Raw genomic sequence first — 19,856 nt, forward strand, 5'->3', positions numbered from 1 at the left:
ATACCTCTCCTGATTACAGCAGCCTTAGCTCACCCCCTTCCCAGAACAATAATGATGTCTGCACAGCTAGACATTTAACTTCTTTTAGCTCTTTGGGTTGGTCCTCATCTCTGTTTTGTTCTTCCCCAGCAGAAAGGAAGTCTCCACCAATACTGCTACAACTAGACTGGCTTCAAAAATTATTGTCTGTCTCCTGGACAGAATATCCCAGGGAAAATAACACTAAGATATTTTAATTTTCCTTTGTTTCATTAATGGCACAGTTATCCAGAGCAAGTACTCTGAAGAAAGAGAAAAAAGGGAGAGCAGGTTGCGTCTTTTCAGACCCTTAAGAGAGGAAGTGTCTTTTCTTCAGCCCCATTACTGTCAGTTCTGTCCCAAGGCTCAGAGCACATCGGAACACTGAAGATGATGGTGGTGCTATTTGAGTTTTTGTGTCATGCTCTGCTGAAGGTGTCCCATGTATGATTTCACTTATTCTCAGTGTAACCCCCACAGGCTTTAGAGAGAAGGAAACTGAGGCACAGCCAGGTTAAGTCATTTGATGAAATGTACATAAATGGGAAAGGAGGGATTAGGACTGAGGCAGTGTGACCACAAGTTTTCACTTTTTTTTTTTTTTAAACACAAAGATAATGTCATTAGAATAAGACCTGGAGCTTGTAATCACTGAAATCTACTTGCACATTGAGCTATCCACCGAAAGGGCTGTTTCTCATAGCAAGTGCAAACCAGAAAGTACATTTTTGTACAGGAAGGAGCTGGGGGCTGCAGAGGGGTTGGAAGAGGCCACCTGGTGGTGATGGCAAAGGGGCGGAGGGGAAGCATGGTGCCTAGGCTCTGCAATTATCTATGGCTAGCTACCTCTGCTCTGTCCTCCCATTTCTCTTCCTCACCCTTTTGGGATTCAAGATAAGCCCTGATCTACTGCATCTTCTGGTTTAACTACAGGAAAGGGCCTGGTGGCTTGCCTGGGAGAGGAGTCTGGCTGTGGAGAGAAAGGCACCAAGACCTGTCGGCCAGCCATGCTGCAGCATCAGTGCCAGAGTCCCATGTAGGAAGGGGACAGATGTTGATACCAAATATTTAAGTAAGAACTGCTCATCATTCCCTCAAAGGGTGATCCTAATGGGATTCTGGTCCAAAGCCAGGGATATTAACTAGACTATAAGGAAAGTGGCCCCATAAGAACTAGATAACTTCCTGCCCATTCTCATTCTCTCTCTCTTTCCTGCCTCTCTCTGATATTTATAAATACCTACCAGGGGCCAGACCCTGTGATTACTATAATTACAGCCGAATGATAGCTCCTGATAGTTTAAAGAATTATTGAAATCAATTCTATCTTTCATTTTCAGTTCAATTTTGAAATAAAATGTATTTTATATTTTCTATCTTCACATTCTTAAAAGTCAAATGCCAGAAATAATTGAGTACTCTGTAGAGTGAATGACTGCTTTTCTCCCTGGGGCTCTCCTGGCTATTGGTGGAACAGTCTGCCCTCTTAACCCAGAGGGACACAGTGATCCTTTATCTGGGAAGTAAGATGCAGAGGTGTCCTTATTTCTCTGCTCATGGTCACTAGGGACCAAGCTGACTCCATTGAATTATGGTGGAAAGAGAGCCCTGGGTCTGCAGCAGGCAGGGTGGAACCAACATTTCTTATACTCACTTGTTTCCATAGGGAACAGTAACCCCAGCCACAGGGCCCGTGTCACAGCCCAGGAAGAGGAAGGAGACGTAGCAAGCCGTGGACACCAGGTTGACAAGCATGGCCATCCGAATAGCTCCCAGGGCCGATAGGCTGAGCTTCTTCACAAGGAGACCACCCAGGAAGATTCCCAGACAGGCGCATGGAATTGCAGTCATCCCTGTAAGGAACACAGAGTGGCGGGGACCATGATGAACTGGGAAGGACAGGCCAGTCCATACAGAGGATGAACAGCAGGTCCAAGGCTGAGCCCTGCAAATCACCTGTGACCAGACTGTTTTGTCGCTGCCTTGGTAATATCCCAAATCTTTATGAAGGGGCACATTTCTACCCAGAGAGCTCATGGAAAATAGAAGGAGATGGACATGGAAAACTCAGTTATCATGAATCTGAAAGTATGTGTCATGCCAAGTGGGCACCATCATGGGAATCACACGCTAGCTACTATGGGGACGACCAAGAGACAAGTCAGACAGATTGGGGAACACAGATGTGCATTTCAACACAATAAATACTAAGGAGCAGTGATGCTCTCTCTGTGTGTTGATGTGCAAAGTGGATTTAGGATGATTAGGAGATCTTCTCTTCCTCTTCGAATCAGGTGATGAGGGAGGGCTGCATGAGAGTGCAGAGGCTTCGTGACCCAAAGGTCACAGAACTCATCAGTCTGCAGAGACAGTCTTTTAACCAGCTCTGCAACTCTTTAGAAAGTGGCATCAATCAAATCAATATGTCTTGTAGCTCTTGGTGAGTAATTGGTGAATATTTTTTTTTTCCTTTCCTCTCTCTTATACACAAAGTTATCTGCAAAGGCACAGGACCTAAGCCTGTTTTTTTCTGATTCTCAGGGATCCATGGAATTTTAGGAGGACCAAAGGATCCAGAGTTCCAATCTCCTGTTTGGTTCTGCTCTGTTCTGATTCATTTCATCTACAGTTCAGCTTTAAATTACTATGTGTCATTTATCCACCGCGTAGATTATGCACGGCCAATTTTCCAGTTCAAGCTGCCTCCTCCTTGCCAATCAACAGACCTCTAGGTCAATCGACTACATCAACCAGCTGGTATGTGCTAAGAGAATGCAAATTAATTTTAATATTAGGGTAAGAAAATATAATCAGAGAGGCTTAGCTCGGCAAGAAAATAGCACAAGCCATACTTAAAACAAACATATATCTCTCCGTCATCTGCTGCTTTTGGCATCTCAGTGCTTGGTGTCCCTCCCTTAATATAGAAATGATGATCTTCCTGAGGTAGTCTGGTGTGCCTCTATCCCAGTCCCAATCACGCCCACTCTCCCTCCATTCTTTCCCTGGAAAGAGCTGAAGAGCTCAGGTCTCCCAGTCTTTGTACTTGTATTTCCCCCTCCTTGGACACTCTTGTCTGTGTCTTTCCTCAGCTGGACCTGTCCTCTTCAGAACAGCTTGCTTAGATCACCTTCTCTAGACTGGACCCTGCTCCTGACCATGGGATACTTTATTCCCACCCAATTCTATTTACAGTTTTTATCCTTCTCCTTGCTGTCTAAAGTTGTTTCATATATTTTTGGTTTTCTTATTTCTTCTTATCTTTGGGGCTGGGGTTGTAGCTCAGCGGTAGAGCACTCGCCTGGCACATGCGAGGCCCTGGGTTCAATCCTCAGCACCACATAAAACTAAGTAAATAAAATAAAGGTCCAACTACACCTAAAGAATAAATATTTAAAAAAAAGAATTAGATCTTTTTGGAGGTCTAGAACATTTTTCGTTCTTCCCAGTACCACCTGGATCTCCAGTGCCTTAACACAGTGCCCCACAAGGATGGACACTCAAGTATCATTGTCAGAATGTGTGAGTTAGTAAGAAGCTTGGATCTGTGTGAGGAGCATCAGTGACAATGTGCCCACGCCCAGAGAGTGGCCTAGGTTTTGTCTCATTTCTCTAGCAGAGACCATGGGGGTGTCACCTGGTGATGATGGTAACCATGGCAACCTGCTTCTAGCACCTTTTCTCCAAGCCATCATCAGCCTCCCCTCTCCCTCCCTGATGCGTGCGCATGCCTTTAACACTCCAGGCAGCTAGCAGAACTTCCCCACCAAAACTCCATCCTCATTACGTTAACTTATGCAGATTAAGCCCTTTTTATCTTCACTCATAAATCAATGCCATCAGTCCCTCAATCATACATGCTTCTCTTCTCTGAACTCTGCCCCTCCTTGAGGATGACTTTGTGGGTGGCCCAGAGCCCTGCCTTGAATATGCTGGGATAAATGCATGGGCCCCATCTTCCAGGTTTGCAGGAGCCGTCTATAGAACATTTCCCTAAATGAGCCTCCCTAAGTGCCTCCTGCCAGCTCCTCCTGCAGCTGGCTCTCCTGGCAATGCCAGGGCTGGAGTGATGCCAGGGGCAGGGTACAGTGAGAGGGCCTGTGTACTGGCTGCCTGATTGCTGGGTGCAGGAGAAGTGCCCCTGCAAAAAAATGCTCTAACCGGCAGAATCACTGGGAGACAAACAGGCACAAGGAGGTGAAATTGTTTTTTTGACCTTCTGCCCTGAAGTCTATCGATTCGTTTGTCGATAGAAAACTTAGGCATCTGTTCTAAAAGAGGATACATTCCCAAAGTCGAAGCAACTGTGCAATGTAATCAAAACACAAGGAATAGCAGCAAAGAAATCAGTAGATAGGAGATAAACTCTTCGGGTGCTGGAGGGCTAAACCTGAGAGATCTTGGAGATAATAAAAGGAGGTATAACTTCAATTATAAAGAGGTATATTTTACCTTCTCTCTGTCAGGCAGGTATTAAAAGGGTGACTGCATTTTGCTAAAATTAAAGTGGAAGCAAAACTTAGGAAACAGTGCGTGGTAGAGTTATCAGTAAAAATGAAGAAAAATAAGGTTGTGTTCCTTTAGCAGATTCCTGGCAGATGAGGGTGATCCAGCCACATCACTGTGGTCTATTTTATTTTTTTAATCGAGACATATTATGTCCTGTGGATTGCACAAAGCTTATCAGCAGCCTGATGAACTTCTGTACCTGAGACCCTCTATAACCACCCCTCAGATCAAACTGAGGATATTTCTAGCAGCCTTTCCTAGTTAGTTTCCTGCAAGGGTCAGCATTATTTTGGCTTCTCTCAACTTAATTAACTATTCCTCTTTTTAATTCCTATAAATATGTTCTCCTTTTGTGTCTGACGTCTTTCAACTCCAAGTTTCATCTCCATGGATGCCTATATCAAACGTCTTTCTTTCACGTGCTGTGTAGCAGTCCACTGGATGAACAGTCTATAATTTATTTACCCATTCTGCTGTTGACAGACATTTGGGCTGTTTCCAGTTCAGAGTTATTATGCATAAAGCTGCTCGAACATTGTTCTGTATGCATATATAAATGAGTGGACCTAAACACTCATTCCTGCTGGACTGAAGCCCAGGAACAAAACCGATGGATCACTGTGCAGGCATATGTTTAGCTTTAATAGGTATCGCCAGAAAGATTTCCAAAGTGGCAGTGCCACCTTGCACTCACACCTGCAGGACAAGAGAATTCCAGTTGCTCTGCATCCTCACCAACACTTGGCACCATCAGTCTGCTGGGTGTGTCAAATCATCTCCTTATGGTTCTAATATGCATTTCCCTTATAACTCACAATGGTTAGCACCTTTGCATGTTTATGGCAATTTCAGGAAGTGACAGGAGATTTTAAGGGAGAAGATGAGAGGACTTTACCTTTCCTTTCCTCTTAACAGATGTTGACTCCTACTTAATAGAGACAATAAAAGCCATGGGGCTACAGTCCCCTCCAATGCTTGGCTGTACTGATACATTCTCAGTAACCTCAGTCACATGTCCTTCTTCTGCCCTTGCAGGGGAATACAAGGGCTCTTGTCAAGGGATGTCTACCCAGTTTCCTTTTCTCTTCTGCAAGAGCCCTGCTGCAGTTTCTCCTGTCCTAGCCACACCCACTCTGCTCTCTACTCCAATACCCTGAATCCCCTCTCCTAGGCTGCTCTCCACCCTACAGGATGGGCTCCACCTTTGTCACATCATGGACACAGCTCTGCCACAGGCTATGAGATGTCCTTATTGTTAAAGCCCACCCACAGAGACATTTATTTGGGCTCCATCTTGCTTCTTTACTGAAATCATTTCTCCCTCAACTCCCATGATCCACAAGAAATCCCTCTGGATTTCTTTTGGATGCTGTCCCTTAAACTTCTCTACAGATTCTTCAGGTTGGGGTTTCACCATTTCTTTCGCAGTTCTCCATATTTCCCCTATATAAATCCAACTCTCATGTCCTCAACTGCCATCCACACTAAATTTTACTATGTAATACATACTATTGTATTGCTATAATTCTCTGTTACTAAACCAGATCCCTTTCTTGAGCCCCCAACCAAATATAGAACCTCCACTTAGACATACCTCGATGTCTCATACCCAGCGTCTCCAAGACCAAATATGTAATGCTCCCCACAGATCTGATTCTTCCCTGCTGTTTCCAGTCTTCACAAATGATGCCAAGGACTGTCCACATCACAAACGCATGGTTGACTCTTCCCTCACCCTCATCTTCTGTGTCTCTGTTCCATCCAATACTAATTGACATCTAAGCTAATCAATTCAACTACTGTAGCTTCCTGGTCATTTGAAGCAGGAAAGAATAAATTTCCACAAAATGAAAATCAAGCTAAGACATGCTGTGGGATCATATTTCTCACCCTGCATAAGTAATACTGCATCTTACAAAGGCAAGTTGGTTTTCTTAGTAAGCCAACTCCAAACAACTGGGAGTCAATGCCTGGAGTTTGCCCTGAAAGGATGATAAAGCTATGTCTGATCTTGGGAAGAAGTGCTATGATCCGTTAGTTATGTCTGCCATGGGTCTGGCATGGGTACAGGCATGCCTTCTAAGCTCTCTTTTTGTTAACTGTGGGTTTCATGCTGCCAAGAATATTCTTGTTCTCTATGAAAACCTGCTAACCTTTCAAGATTTATCTTTCTTCCTTCATCAGATCTTCCTCATATTTTCCTAGTTCATACCAATCTATCTGCTTCTTGGCCTCCTATGTACATTTATATTTTTGTCCTTCATTATTAGGTATCTTAGTAATTGCATCTGGAAGGTAAATATTATACTGAAAACGAACCTGGAAGTTCCTTGTGTGCTGATACCACATGCATACTGGGCTGCTATAGGCCTAGCCCAGTGCTGGGCTCTTCATGGAGTCTCAGTAAATTCTTGGAGCAGTATGTACAGGACTGGAGGAGATGGGGCTGGGGGCACACTCACCAAGCAGCTGGTTGGCAGAAGAAGTGGTGAGGTTAAACTGCTGCTCCAGGTACTTCCCCAGGAAGGCAGCAAAACCAGCCACCACCGCGATCTCCATGCAGGCAGCCAGGATGATGCAGGTGAACACAGGGTTAGAGAGCAGGTGCTTGGTGACCTTAGGGATCACTGCAGGGAGTGAGAGAAAGCAGAAGGTCAAGGTCACACATACAGAGCTCCCATCTTAGGACTTCCTGCTCCACAGGCTCCTTCTTGACCATCTCTATCATAGCATCAGGTGGTACCTGGTTGCTCAGGTCAAAACCTGTATCTTATAGGCCATCCATAATTGAGAAGACTCTCACTTCAAATCATACCCTGATATTCTGCCAATTAAATATCTTCTACCAAAGTAGCAGACTACACTATGCCTCTTCTTATAGTTCACTGTAAGAAATAAGGAAGAAACACTAAAATAGTTTTTAAGCAAACACAAGATATTTCTTCTACCTCCATCTGCAAAAGAGGAGTTTGTTTGTCCAAAGGGAAACTATAATGCACATATTTTAAATTATGTATATGTTAACACATTTATATCAACATGCCTATTTGAATATAGTAATACTATAAAGTATTACTATACTTTATACAAGTGTCAATGTATTTAATCTTAACAGCTGCAAAAAAGAAATGAAATCCTAGTCCTCTACAAAACAGAAGCCAAATCCAACACTTCTTTGACGCCTCCCCTAGTTAAAAGCTTCTATCACTTCTCACTTGGGGGTCCAAAAGAGCGATCTGACTATAGAGTCCTGGGTATCATTCTTGATATAATCACTACCTATGTGGTAGCTGGTGAGATCAGCTCAGATAATTTTCCTGCTCAAAACCCTGTGGTGGATGAAATCCATACTGTGTCCTGGCTAGTGTTTGCCCCACAGTGATCTGATCATGTCCCTATGCATGCCCTTCCCTCCCTCCATCCCAGCCCTCTGGCTCTTGCTGTTGTTCTCACCTGCACCCAGGTTCTCCCCACTCAAGTCCATGTGCTTGGGGCTCATCTACTACAATACTCTGACCCCAAACTGTTGCTGCATATGCACCCTCTTCCTCTGGCATCATTTCCAGAGGATAATCCAGTCTAACTTGGAAGACCCCTCTGCCTATTTCCTAGTGCTCAGGGCTCCTAGGAGAGCGGGAGGTGGGTGAAAGTTGTTCATCTCTTTACCAGCATAGGGAGCCAGTAGCGCTGAGGACATGTCTTTCAATCTTATTTATTGTACCCTATTTACCTTAAAGTATGTGGTTGTTAAGCCACAAAGGTTCTCTTTTACATTGGTGCTTTTAAGAATGAGAGTTTTTTTTTTTAAGTTCTTTGAAAACAAGCACATCTCTTGGATGTTTCCAGCAATTAGAGTCCTTGGCACATGGCCTGCAGCTAGTTTTCCTCATATACAGAGTAATGATATATCCTGGCAGCATACAAGAGGGCTCTGAGTTAGTAGGACAACACTGTCACTTCAACATTTACGCCTTTATCTTCATATGGGATGCTGTCCCTCTGTATCTGCAGGAGCTAAGGACAGAATTCCCCTCAGATATCAAAATCTGTGCATGCTCAAGTCCCTTATATAAAATGGCATAGTATTTGCATATAACTCAGGCACATTCTCCCCTATACTTTAAGTCATCTTGATCACTCATGCTATTATTTCAACATAAATGCTATGTAAACAGTTGTTGTACTATATTGTGTAGGGAATAATGATCAGAAAAGAAGCCTATATATGTTCAGTACAGATGCAACTTTTTAGTGAATGTTTTCAACCTGCAGTAGGTTGGATCTGTGGATGCAGAACCCATACACACGGAAGGCCGACTCTAAGTACAAAACAGTTAAATGAATTATGGTTGATGTGTCAAATGTTATGGCTCAAGGTGATTCCAGGTTAAAACAAGTAAATGGATTGAAAGCTATTTAAAGACAAATCTCATGTCAACAATGATAACAAAAAGCCTTAGGTAAATAATAATAAGTAATGGTATAAGTGGTACATAGGTAAGACAAATGTTATAAAGGTGCTGTGCCAGTGACTGAAGTCAGGGGACTCTGTTCTGCTAGAATAGAACAATAACAGTAGGGGATATGTGACACGTAGTGTACACGGGGAAGATCAGACACAGTCTCAGCTGAGGCAGGTACTGTACTAAGTCTTGGCAAATTCAACCAGTGCCTGTGGCCTGGGAAATAAACAGGTGGGCAGAGAGCCCAACGCTGCATTCCAAGGTGATGGATTAGGCCGCTGTCCTAAAGAAGAGAGCTAATTACACAGGCTCAATCACATCTCCTAGGAGATGAAACCTCTAAATGGCCCAACTAATTAGAATAAAATAATAATAGGAGACACATAAGTTTTTAATAATGTTAACAGACAAGCTTAATAAATCAAAATGACAGAACAATGGGTCAGGAACTGGCAGATACACAAAACTGGAAATGTATCATCCCTACAAAAGATACCAAGGTTCCAAAATGAAAATCTCTATAAAAGGTGGGGATTTAAGGATCCTTGACACAAGAAAAGGAATTTAGTTATGAAAGTGGGTGGAGCCAGATGATTGGAAGCTCAGAATTGCCTTGGGCTGAGCAGTTGATTCTATGTTCCAAATGAGAAGCCACCACAGCTGGTGGCCTCGGCTCATCTGTAGTGGTTTCTTTGTCTCTTACAAAATTACTGAAGACTTAGGAAGGCAATCTCAAATAAATGCACATATGAAAATAAAAACTTTTAAAAGGGCATGAATAAGAACGTAGATGGGAAGTAAACATCTTTAAACCCTTAGTATGCATTCTCCTAGATCCTGCTTCATTTCAAGTGTGGTCTTTATGTCTCTGCTTTGACTGTTCTTTATAGGGTTTTAAACATGAATGATAATCTGACTTTTTAGAAATACCATTTCAAAGGAATGCCTAGAAGTGTTTACCTTTAAAATCTATGTTTAAATGTTAGGAAACTTTCCTTTGTTAAGTCCATATTATTTTTAAGTAGTGTAGCAATATTTAGAGAAAACTTGAGTGCGTGGTGTTTAAAAATGTGATTTAACAAATATAGACAATGAATACACTGGGCCCAGGCAGAGGACAATGAGGTCTTCATGTGGAAGCAACCCTTGGATGCCAAGACTCTGCCCTTGGGTGAAGGCCAACTTGCTATATGTGTGTGGCACATCGTGACAGGGCCTGGGTGGTCATGTCATGGCACGTCACACACTATAGAGAGAGCAGCACAGAACACATCAGGTGATGGGGGCACTGCCTTGGAATGAAGGAGTCTGATGGCTCTGGCTGTTGATATGCTTTGGCAGATAATAACAGTGTTACTTAAGCCCTGTGTCCTTTTGGAATCAAGACATCTAGACTCTGAAAACATTGCCAATGACGAATGGGCAAGTTGGGGACATTCCAGGAAGATGATTCTTCACCATGCTTTTATTGTAGGCTTCATTTCCTTTGTCAGGGAGCAGTCCCTTCAGAGTCGGGAACTCCAGAAGAGTAAAGCGCCACAGCCATGCTCCATTACAAATTAAACCCCTGCAAGGCTGGCTGACACTACCGGGATCCTCTAATTGGAGACTCTTATTCTCTGGCTCAGAAATGACTGATGATCTGAGTTTTGATCTCTCTTTAGGCCCCAGTATCACCTTGTCCTTGATCAGAGTTGTCATGATTTGTTTGGGGATGGGAAGGGCCCTTGCTCAACAAAGGCAACTCCAGTTAATGGAACGTTTTTTATACTTCAGCAAGCATTTTAATTATTCCAGAGATAATTCCTCGTCCGTGGGAGGAACTCCTTGTCAAGACAGGAGTCTGCCTGCTTTTGTCTTAATATCGAATGACTAATTTCTCTTTGAATTAGATGTGAAAATCATTAAGTTCCAGAAGCCTTGGACTGAAGGCCCGGAGAAGCATCGGTGGGCCTTATTTGCATGAAGAACTTTTTATTTTTTTAAACCAAGCTCATGGGCTTCTGGAAATGGCAGCTTCTTTTTGGGTCCCACTATTTTCCTCTCAGGTTCCTCCTCCGTCTCTGGCTCTATTGTGATGACTTGATGCACTCTCACAAGATGATTCCTCGTCAAAGGTTCAGCCTACCTTTCAAAACCCCAGTTTGAGGAAGGGCTCTCATTGAGCTTGATCCTAGGGTAACCCAGAGTTTCAAGATTTTTTCATTCAAATAGATTGTTAAGCCTGTCACATAAGCCTTTCCAAGGAAGCGGTGGCTAATGAGCTGATCCAACAAGCCAACTGGTGAGCCAAGGCCACACCAGGCCACTTTACACCTGCAGCCTCCCCCAGCCATTTTCTTCCCACCTACTGAGTCATCCTGGGAAGGTGGCAGCTGGGGGTGAATTACACAGTCCCACCAACCAGGGAAAGCTTTTCAGCTCTCCTCTAGAGCCCCTTGCTGTCACCAGCAGGATGGCACAAAATTGGGAATAGCAGTAGGGGAGTTGTCTCTAGGGAAAACAGGATTTCTACTGAAAGCTTTCAGAAGACATTCCTGCAGGGTTGTCACTTCATGTAGTGTGGGTCTGTTAGGAGGGAGAATGGCAGATTCGAAGACATCATGAAAGTAATGTTGGGATGCCAAATAGCATCCTAACTGCTTGCCTATCGGCTCATCAACACACAACCTACTTCTCCCAACAAACCTGTGATTTGAGGACCCTTGAAACACCCCCACTTACAGATGAGAAAACTGAAGCAGGGCACAGTCCCACAGTGAGAGAAGAAGCACAGCAAAACTCAGACTCAAACCCTGGTACCACTGCTCAGGACATGCTCACAGTGAGGGTGTTGTTCCAGGAGGTGCTGCCCTTGATTTGAAGATTAAATGTGCAGGCTACTCCTGGCAATCAAAGATGCAGCTTAATTCTTAGAAATAATAATAACGTAAAAAAATTCCCACTTGGGTTCAGGAAAATGTTTCCTATCTGATCTGAGGCTTAGTCCAAGTAAGAGAACTAGGAAAAACACAAGAGGGAAGGAGAAATAAAAGCAAGCAAGCAATGGAGACCTGAAGGAACAGCTGTATAGTGTACCGACGAAGCTGGCAGAAAACAAGGTTTGAGAATCCAGGCTAAGGAGCCAGGTAATGGGAATTTGAATTCTGCCTTCAAGATTTAGTAGGTCTGTGATTGGAGCACATCATTTCATCCCATGGATGGCTAGAAAGATTAAATGAGACCTGAGCAGAGACAACATGTGTCCCCAGATCTCAGGCACACAGGTAAGAGCTCAATGAGAATCCTAATTACCATCAATAAAAGTAATCTGTGGCCAAATTAGAGAGTGATCCCTTGGGCTCCTCGCTGTTTGTGTGGTGTGCCTTGGAGCCATGAAGAAACCAGGCTTGCTGGGGGGGAATGCATCTGTGTGAATGAGGGGAGCCCAGGGCTTCCCAAAGAGATGCCCTTCCTCCAGAGGACCAAGCAACAGGCCAGAGGAAGAGGGAAATGTCCTCATCCTCTGCCCTTCCCTGGAGTTAGAGATAGCTCAGACAGTGGTCCCTGGGAGACTAAGTGCAGATTCCACTCCGTCTATTCGTTTTTGATCTCTCCTGAACTCAGCCCTGACTTTTCCCTTTAGTACCATCACTGCCAATGCATCATTGTTAAGGGGAGCTGAAGCCAGTGTATGCAACTTCTCTGGAATTGTAACAATGACAGCTGCTGCTTGCTGGGCTAGTGTTGGGTGGGCACCGTGCTACGGCTTTTCTATCATCACAACTGCAGGGAGTCTTATCATTTCATTTCAGACAGAGGAATCCATGCTTCCTTAAGAGGCTGTGAACTCCACCTTGACCAAGAATACCATGCTGAGCACTGAAGCAGGATGAATTCCAATTCATGTCAGCCTGGACTCGAGCCCATGCCCTTAACCTTCATGGGGATTTGAATCAACAAAATATTGTTTCTCTGCAAGCTGAGCTGCCACAAAGCGCTTTACAATGCATGGGACCCAAGAAAACAGAGGGGGAGGAAGCTGGGGTGAGGTAAATGAAAACCTCTAAATCATAAACAATGAGAACAACAAAAAGAAAAGAGGAAGGAAGAAATAATGAAGATGTGGAAAAATACTACGGCCGAGATAAAAAAAAAAATGAGCCCAAGGTAGAGTAAATCCTATGAAAAATGAAGCAAAATCATCTAGCATGAATGTTTATCAGCTTCTGAGTTGGTGCCCTATACGCCCAGTGTGAGCTACCATCACTACACCAACACCTTGCCCAGGTCCTCCTGAGAACAGGGACAGAGAGGCTTCATCACTGGACGTGGGTGCCATGTCCCATAAGAGCAGATGCTGAATAAATGCAAGGTGGATTAAATAATCCAATAAATGAATGAATGAATGAATTACAGAGTCCTGAACAGGACTAGTCCAGTCTCTTAAAAACAACAACAACAACAACAACAAAAAACACATTAACAGAGACAAATGCATGATCAAACCATTAGGGAAATTCCACAGGTTCATGGTCCATGGCAGAAGTGGGAACAATTAGCTCATAAAGTCATGGTAAATGATTTTTTTTTTTTGCCTGTGGGGCCAGAAATCTAAAGTGTGCTTCTCTTCCTCATTCCCATGGTGATTCCTGAGGTGCCTAAATCATTCCCTTGGGTCAGGGTGGGGGAAATTCCAGGTAGAAGAAGAGGCCTGCAGTGTCTGGAACTGTTCTGGGGAAGCAAGTGACTACCACACACTGGCCCCAGCCTTGGACCCACTGGAGCCCCATCATTGTGACCCAGTCTGTCCCCTAATCTCTGCGTAGGCTGCCAAGGAAGCCTCTGGGAACCCTCTCATTGCAGGCTTGCAAGAAATAACTACTAGGTATTCACTAATCCTTAGTAGGCAGCAGGCAGAGGGGGAGGCTTCCTTTGTACAGAAACTGTTGTGGTTTGTGTGAACAAATGAGGAAGGAACCACAGCACTGGAAACAAGCATTTAGAATGGAAGCCAAGTGTCCGCTGGGTGTGGATTGGCCAGGACAACCCAGAGCCCATCAATTCCATTGATTCTGTTATGATCACCAACTCTATAATCCCACCTGGGAGGCCCAAGAGAAAAAGAGTCAACACAGCCAAACCCATGAGCCGGCTTAAATCAGGAACAGAGCATCTACCTCTGTGGATGATTGGCTTCCTGCAAGCTGCAACTCCAAATTGGTGTCACCCAGCCCCTTCCCTTCCTCTGGAGAGGGAAGTAGGATGCACAGGTTCACCACAGGATGCAGAGATAAAGAAAGGAGCCTGGGAAGCATCCGCATCTTATTCAGACCCAAATATTGTATCTTCCCATGGCAGAGGTGGCAGACAGAGAATGACTAAGGGAATAAAGAGTCTTTTGTAAGCAAACAGCCACTTTCCCTACTTCACACCAGCCTCTCAGAACCTTCTCCAGGGGAAAACGGTGCCCCACCTCAGAGGCACACCTCAGAGGCACAGCGCTGACTGCACCTAGCCCTCGTGAAAATGGAAACTCTAATGATGTGGGAGTTCACTCCTGGAAAGAGAAACAGTAACATCCAGAAAAGAGACAGTGAGGCGAAGCGCCTGAATTGTGGCAAATGCCCCCCTTGAAGCCCAGGGTCCCTGATGTTACTTCCTAAAGCTCTGGGTACAGCAGACCTTCTCAGAGCGCTCAACGTGCCAATATCACCATCCATCTCCAAGAGGGCCCCAGAGCCCATAGAGTGTCCCAGCTTATTTGTGGAAGGGTTCCTTCCCTTCCTCCACCATTCCAACTTATATACAACTGCTGGGGGAACAGCTCTGACCTGTCGGTCCCCAGTGGGGACCTCTCACAGGACCCCCATTGCTCCTTGCATTCATTTTCAGCTGGGATTTCACTCAAGAGTTCTCTGGGTGGGTTTCAGACATCCAGCTGCTTGGGCCTCTGGCAGGACCAGCATTCCTGGAGTGAGCATGAAAACCCACGGGGCATTGCAAGACATTCTACAGGTGGTGCTGACTCCAACCCCTGGCTGGCAAACAATGGCTCCCGTGACAAAGTCCAGACTCTGTGGAAGGTCAACACCAAGGCTTTCAGTCATTTACTTACAATTTTATTAGGAACTGAGTAGCTTCAGATCCCAGGAACTTGGCTGTTTGCAGGAACTCCCCCAGCCTGCCTTCGACTATGACCTTTTCTAAATCCCCTTCTCCACACCAGACTTGTACCTTCCGTCCACGCCTTGGATATTCCTGTCACATGCCTTTGCCTGCCTGTGCCTCCTGGCCTGAAGCCCTTCTCGTCTCTCCTCCTGGGGGTCCTACTCCTTCTAGATCAGGCTTCAATGCTGCCTCCAAACTTGGGGTCTGCAAGCCCTCCCTTTGAGGTCCTCAGTTCATCCTTCCTCACGTCACCTTCTAGTCTGCATTCCAGCTGCCTCTGCCAAGTGGCTGGAGTTGAACATGAATAAGAGAGGTCTGTAGTCACACAGGTATGGGAAGTTTGGGGTAAAACAAAGCCAGCCAGTATTCTTGCAGCTGGTTTCCCCAGAGCTTTGAATGGGCTAATATAAAGTACGGCTCTCTAAGAGGGTCACAGTGCATGTGGATTCCCACTTACATGGCACATAACCACTTTCCTTTTGCTGTGGGTGTGTTTTTCCCTGAGCAACTTAGAGGACTTGTGTTTCAAGGAAACCCTTTTGGGAAACACCACCTTCTGGTTATTTCCTCTACTCATTCATTTAACAAATGCTCCAGGAATATCAAAGAGAATGCCCTGCATCAGGCTAGGTGCCCTCACACATGTATGTCTTGGTGGCTTTGATGAAATAACTTGAAGACAGCAGCTTATCCACAGACATATCCCCCGGTGCGGGTCCCAGCAGGCTTTCCATCAACACCGATAAGAACATAATCAAGCCACTGACCAGCCTGGTCCCTGGGGACCTATAACAACAACTTCTACAGCCTGGCCCAGGATTCCAAGTGTCTGGGAGGGCAGATGGTTCCCTTCACCATGGAATCAAGAAAGAAGATTTTCAGAGGAAATCTACACAAGGCGAGAGCACAGTTCTGAAGACAAATCGTGCAATAAAAAACACTCAGCCATTTAGCCTGCAGAACAAGGACTCTCAGATCACCAGGCTCCTCACAATAACAATAGGCTGAAAGGCACAAGCCCCTAATTAAGAAAAATGTAGCCCAAGTCGACTGCTAAACTGATAGGGGATGGAAGAGGCCTAGCAGAAGGACAGAAACCAGGGGTGTGAGTAAAGTCCTGCAATGGGGGGTGAATCTGTCCCTTGCCCAGCAAGTGGAACACCTGCTAGAGATAGACAAGTGATCTCATGAAGCCCAGTGTTATCTGGGAAGTCAGCTCCGACAATTGGTCCCATGGATCCTCCCTGACGCAGGTGAGTCACTTATGGGCTGATGGTGGCACTCAGCACCTAAGAGGCCCTGACCATGCCCATGTCCTTGGGAAGGTCACACACAGGCCAAAGTGCAAGGTGGTGGTAGGATGGCAGCAGGGGAGCAGAAAAGGAAAGCAGCAGCAAGGAAAGCAGAAAACTGCACTGGGCTTGGTAATGCATGTCCAGCCATTCATTTGCTCCTCTGCTTATCAGATAGCAGGGATTTAGCACCTGCTGTGTACTGGGATATGAGCAAAAGCAGACGTGGTCCCTGCCCTGACTGGGATGATGGAGGAAGTAAATAAGCACACATTTACAGATAAAGTGATGACAAGCCTTAGAAGGAGTTCTGACAGGAGGTCATGAAAATGTCTTCCACAAATGAGGTGAGGAGCAGATGTCTGAAGAGGGGATCAGAATTCCAGAATTCCTCCCAGGACTTTGCAAGTACAAAGTTCCTGGGAGGAATGGAGCCCCAGGGAATACGGGAGACTAAAAGGAGGCTGGGAAGAGGGGCATGGAAGGAGCAAGCAGGAGGTGTGAGAGAGGCTAGAATGGCCTCCAAAGGGCTTGGCCTCTTTCTTTTTAAGCAGCAGGTAGTGATATGTATGGGTGCTTTCTGAGTAGGTCTCAGTGTGGAAACAGACTGGAGGGGTTTGGGGCAGACTACAGTGTGGGAGAGACCAGGGGCAGGAGCAGGCCGTACAGTGATTTGCGTGGCCAAATCAGCAAACTGAGTTATGGGCTGCCCTGGGCCCCGGCACATTTCAGCTCTCTAAACGCGAGTCTCCTCTAGAGCTGGGGTTCTACATGTGCTCTTTTGGAGAAAAGCAAGTAAAGCAGAAACCATTATCAGACACAGGAAGGGCCTTGGGTCCCAGGCAGATTCCCTTTATCCTCCTTAGTCATTTCATTAACAGTTTAGAGAATCCTGTGGGAAACGGCAGAGAGCACACTGCAAGTGGTGTCTGGGGACCTGGGTCCAGTCCCAGCTGTGGGGAACCTAGGTTCTTGGTTTAACCACTCCCCAGCCCAAGCTCCAATGTCCAGGAAAGTCACACAGAGGTCAGTTACAACCCCCACCACACCTGCTGTGGGACCCAGTAGCAGAAATTACGGGGTCTGGATGATGAATTTCATGACTCTGAGCCTGGCACCCTAGTCCTGCCCAACCCATTCAGCCACCACTTGCTGTCTCCCAATTGGGTATCTTTTCTGGGACAGAGAGAGGCAACTTGGACAGATAGGTCAGTATGAAGGACTTGGAGTTAAAGAGTACTCGGCTCTTGACTGCTCTGGTCTCTCCGTGATCAAAGGCAGGTTGTGCCCTGCAGGTTTGGGACCTCTGGAGCAGTAACATTCATCCAGCTAGAAGTTCAAGATGTGCCAGTGTTAACAGGAGGGTGTCCTTCCCTGCCTTTTAGGCTGGAGACTTGTCTGCAAGACCCATTGCTTTAGGGTATATCTGTGCTATTCTAGGTGACAGCCAAAGTTTTAATAGACTGCCAAAAAGTCAGTTTGCACCTGGCGGTGTCACTTGTTCTTTAAGAGAGTCATTTATTGTCAGATGAAGCAGCACAATGTCATGATTAAGAAGACGGGCATCAGGGTCTTCACCAGAGTTCAAAAGTCTTTCCTTTCCATCTCTAAGCCTCGACTCCCTTATCTGTAAAATGGCACCAATGCCTCCTCAGGCTGGGGGTATTCAATGGCAGTGCAGGGAAACAGCCTCAACTGCTGTTAACATGTGTGGGAGCACACATGTGCACACTAGCAAGAAAGTGTGCATTTGTTACTTTATGTAGATGCCATCTACATGCCAAGCACTGTGCTCCTCACTACAAATGAGCAGATAAAATAAAACCTCATCCTTGGAGACCCACAGTCTTTTGGTAGATCCAGACAAGCAGCCAGACCACCATGGTAACACAGTAGGAGAGGCTTTGCTGGGGCTACGTGAGCGAAAGAGAAATGCAGCTCATCTTGTCCTGGGCACATGGGGACATGCACATAGAGGGGCTGCAGGAGACTTCCTAGGAACATGAGGACAGAGCCCAGCCCAGAAGTGATCCAAAGGAGGAAAAAATATTCCAGGAAGAAACAGTAGCAAGGAGGAGCATCTCAGATGCTTTTGAGGGTGAAGGTGGAGAGATATATGGCTATAGAACAGTCCTAGGTCCTGTTTGTCAAGGCTTCCGAGGGTTCCAGAGACAACTTATAATGAAATGCAAGACTGTGGATGTGACCTGTAATGGGGACTAGCTGATAATTCTATATATGTCTATTTCAAAATGAGCCCAATACCTATTAAAAATCTCGATGTGAAATTTAACATTTACAGTGATGCAATACTGTCTATTACAGTCACTTGAATTCCTTCCTTTCTCCAGGTGCAGCCTTTCACAAAGAATTCTGCAAAAAGCTGAGTATCTCCTAGATTCAGAAGGCCATGCCAGGTGTAGTCCCAGTCAACACACAGCTTACTCATGGGTTAGGGAAGAAAGAACAGTGTTAGACACAGAGGGAGCTACCTGGGACAGAGCTGGGCCATTCAAAGAGCAAGATCAGGGAGGAGGCCTTCAGAGCCAGGACTTAAAAGAAAAGCTATTTGGTGGCACAGCTGAAATGCAAAGTGTGCCTTGGATTGGCAGGCTTCCACCTGGGGGAGTTACTGGAGTTTAACAAACCCAAGCATTTGTTCATCTGCTGCCTGCTTTGGAAAATGCTTACATGACAGTCACTACAAGCTGGGGACTCCTGGGCTATTCTGGAACAAGACTCTGCTTTCCATCCTTCATCTTCTGCTAAGGGTTACAAACCCAACCGATGGCTGGCTTTGTTGGAAATCAACCTTCGAAGCCTGCTTCCTGAGGGGAGTGCCCTGAAAAAATGAACCTCAGTCCCAAACTCCCATATCACCACAGCTCAATTTCCTCTGTAAGTGGACATAAGTAATAATACCATCCTCCTGCAGCTGTGGTAAAGATTAAACTAGATCCCACATGGTAAAGCCTAGCAGAGTAAAGTGACATGGCCCAGTGAGAGTGGCTGAGCTGGATTTGAACCCAGGTGGGGACTCAGAGCACTCAGGGGACACAGATTGATGGCAGAAGAAGAAACCCTTTTGCAAGTTCAAGCAAAACATGAGCAACTGCAACCTATAGGTTTTGAGAGCCGTATTAATTCCTCTGATAAGTGCAACATTGCTCAGCTTATTTTTATGCATAAACATGTAGTACACTGCCTGGACACCACAGGGGCTTTCAAGGCTGAAAACTGGATGAAAACTTAGTTTGGGGTTGCCACCATGCCACTGCACTGTGCTTTTGGTGAAAATGTCCACGTGGAAAAACCATTAGTCTCATGGGGGAAAGAATGAATGCAAGCACCAGGGCCCCTTCTCCATGTGCTGGCCTGTGTAAGATTTAACAGCTCACATGGCTATCCTCTGGCTCTGGGGAAG

General features: G+C 45.5%; 1 protein-coding gene across 2 annotated transcripts in view; it reads right to left on the bottom strand.

Annotated features, from left to right (window-relative positions):
* Positions 1 to 19,856, bottom strand: part of SLCO3A1 (solute carrier organic anion transporter family member 3A1) — a 298,287-nt gene that overhangs the window by 41,070 nt on the left and 237,361 nt on the right. For both annotated transcript variants that reach the window (XM_081291314.1, XM_081291313.1), the window contains exons 5-6: positions 6,990 to 7,154; positions 1,673 to 1,871 (exon numbers count right to left, since the gene is read on the bottom strand). In XM_081291314.1, the coding sequence (XP_081147440.1) occupies positions 1,673 to 1,871; positions 6,990 to 7,154 (364 nt within the window). The remainder of the gene's footprint in view (positions 1 to 1,672; positions 1,872 to 6,989; positions 7,155 to 19,856) is intronic.

Source organism: Spermophilus citellus, assembly GCF_964194105.1.
Source record: "Spermophilus citellus genome assembly, chromosome: 4".
Classification (NCBI taxonomy): Eukaryota; Metazoa; Chordata; class Mammalia; order Rodentia; family Sciuridae; genus Spermophilus; species Spermophilus citellus.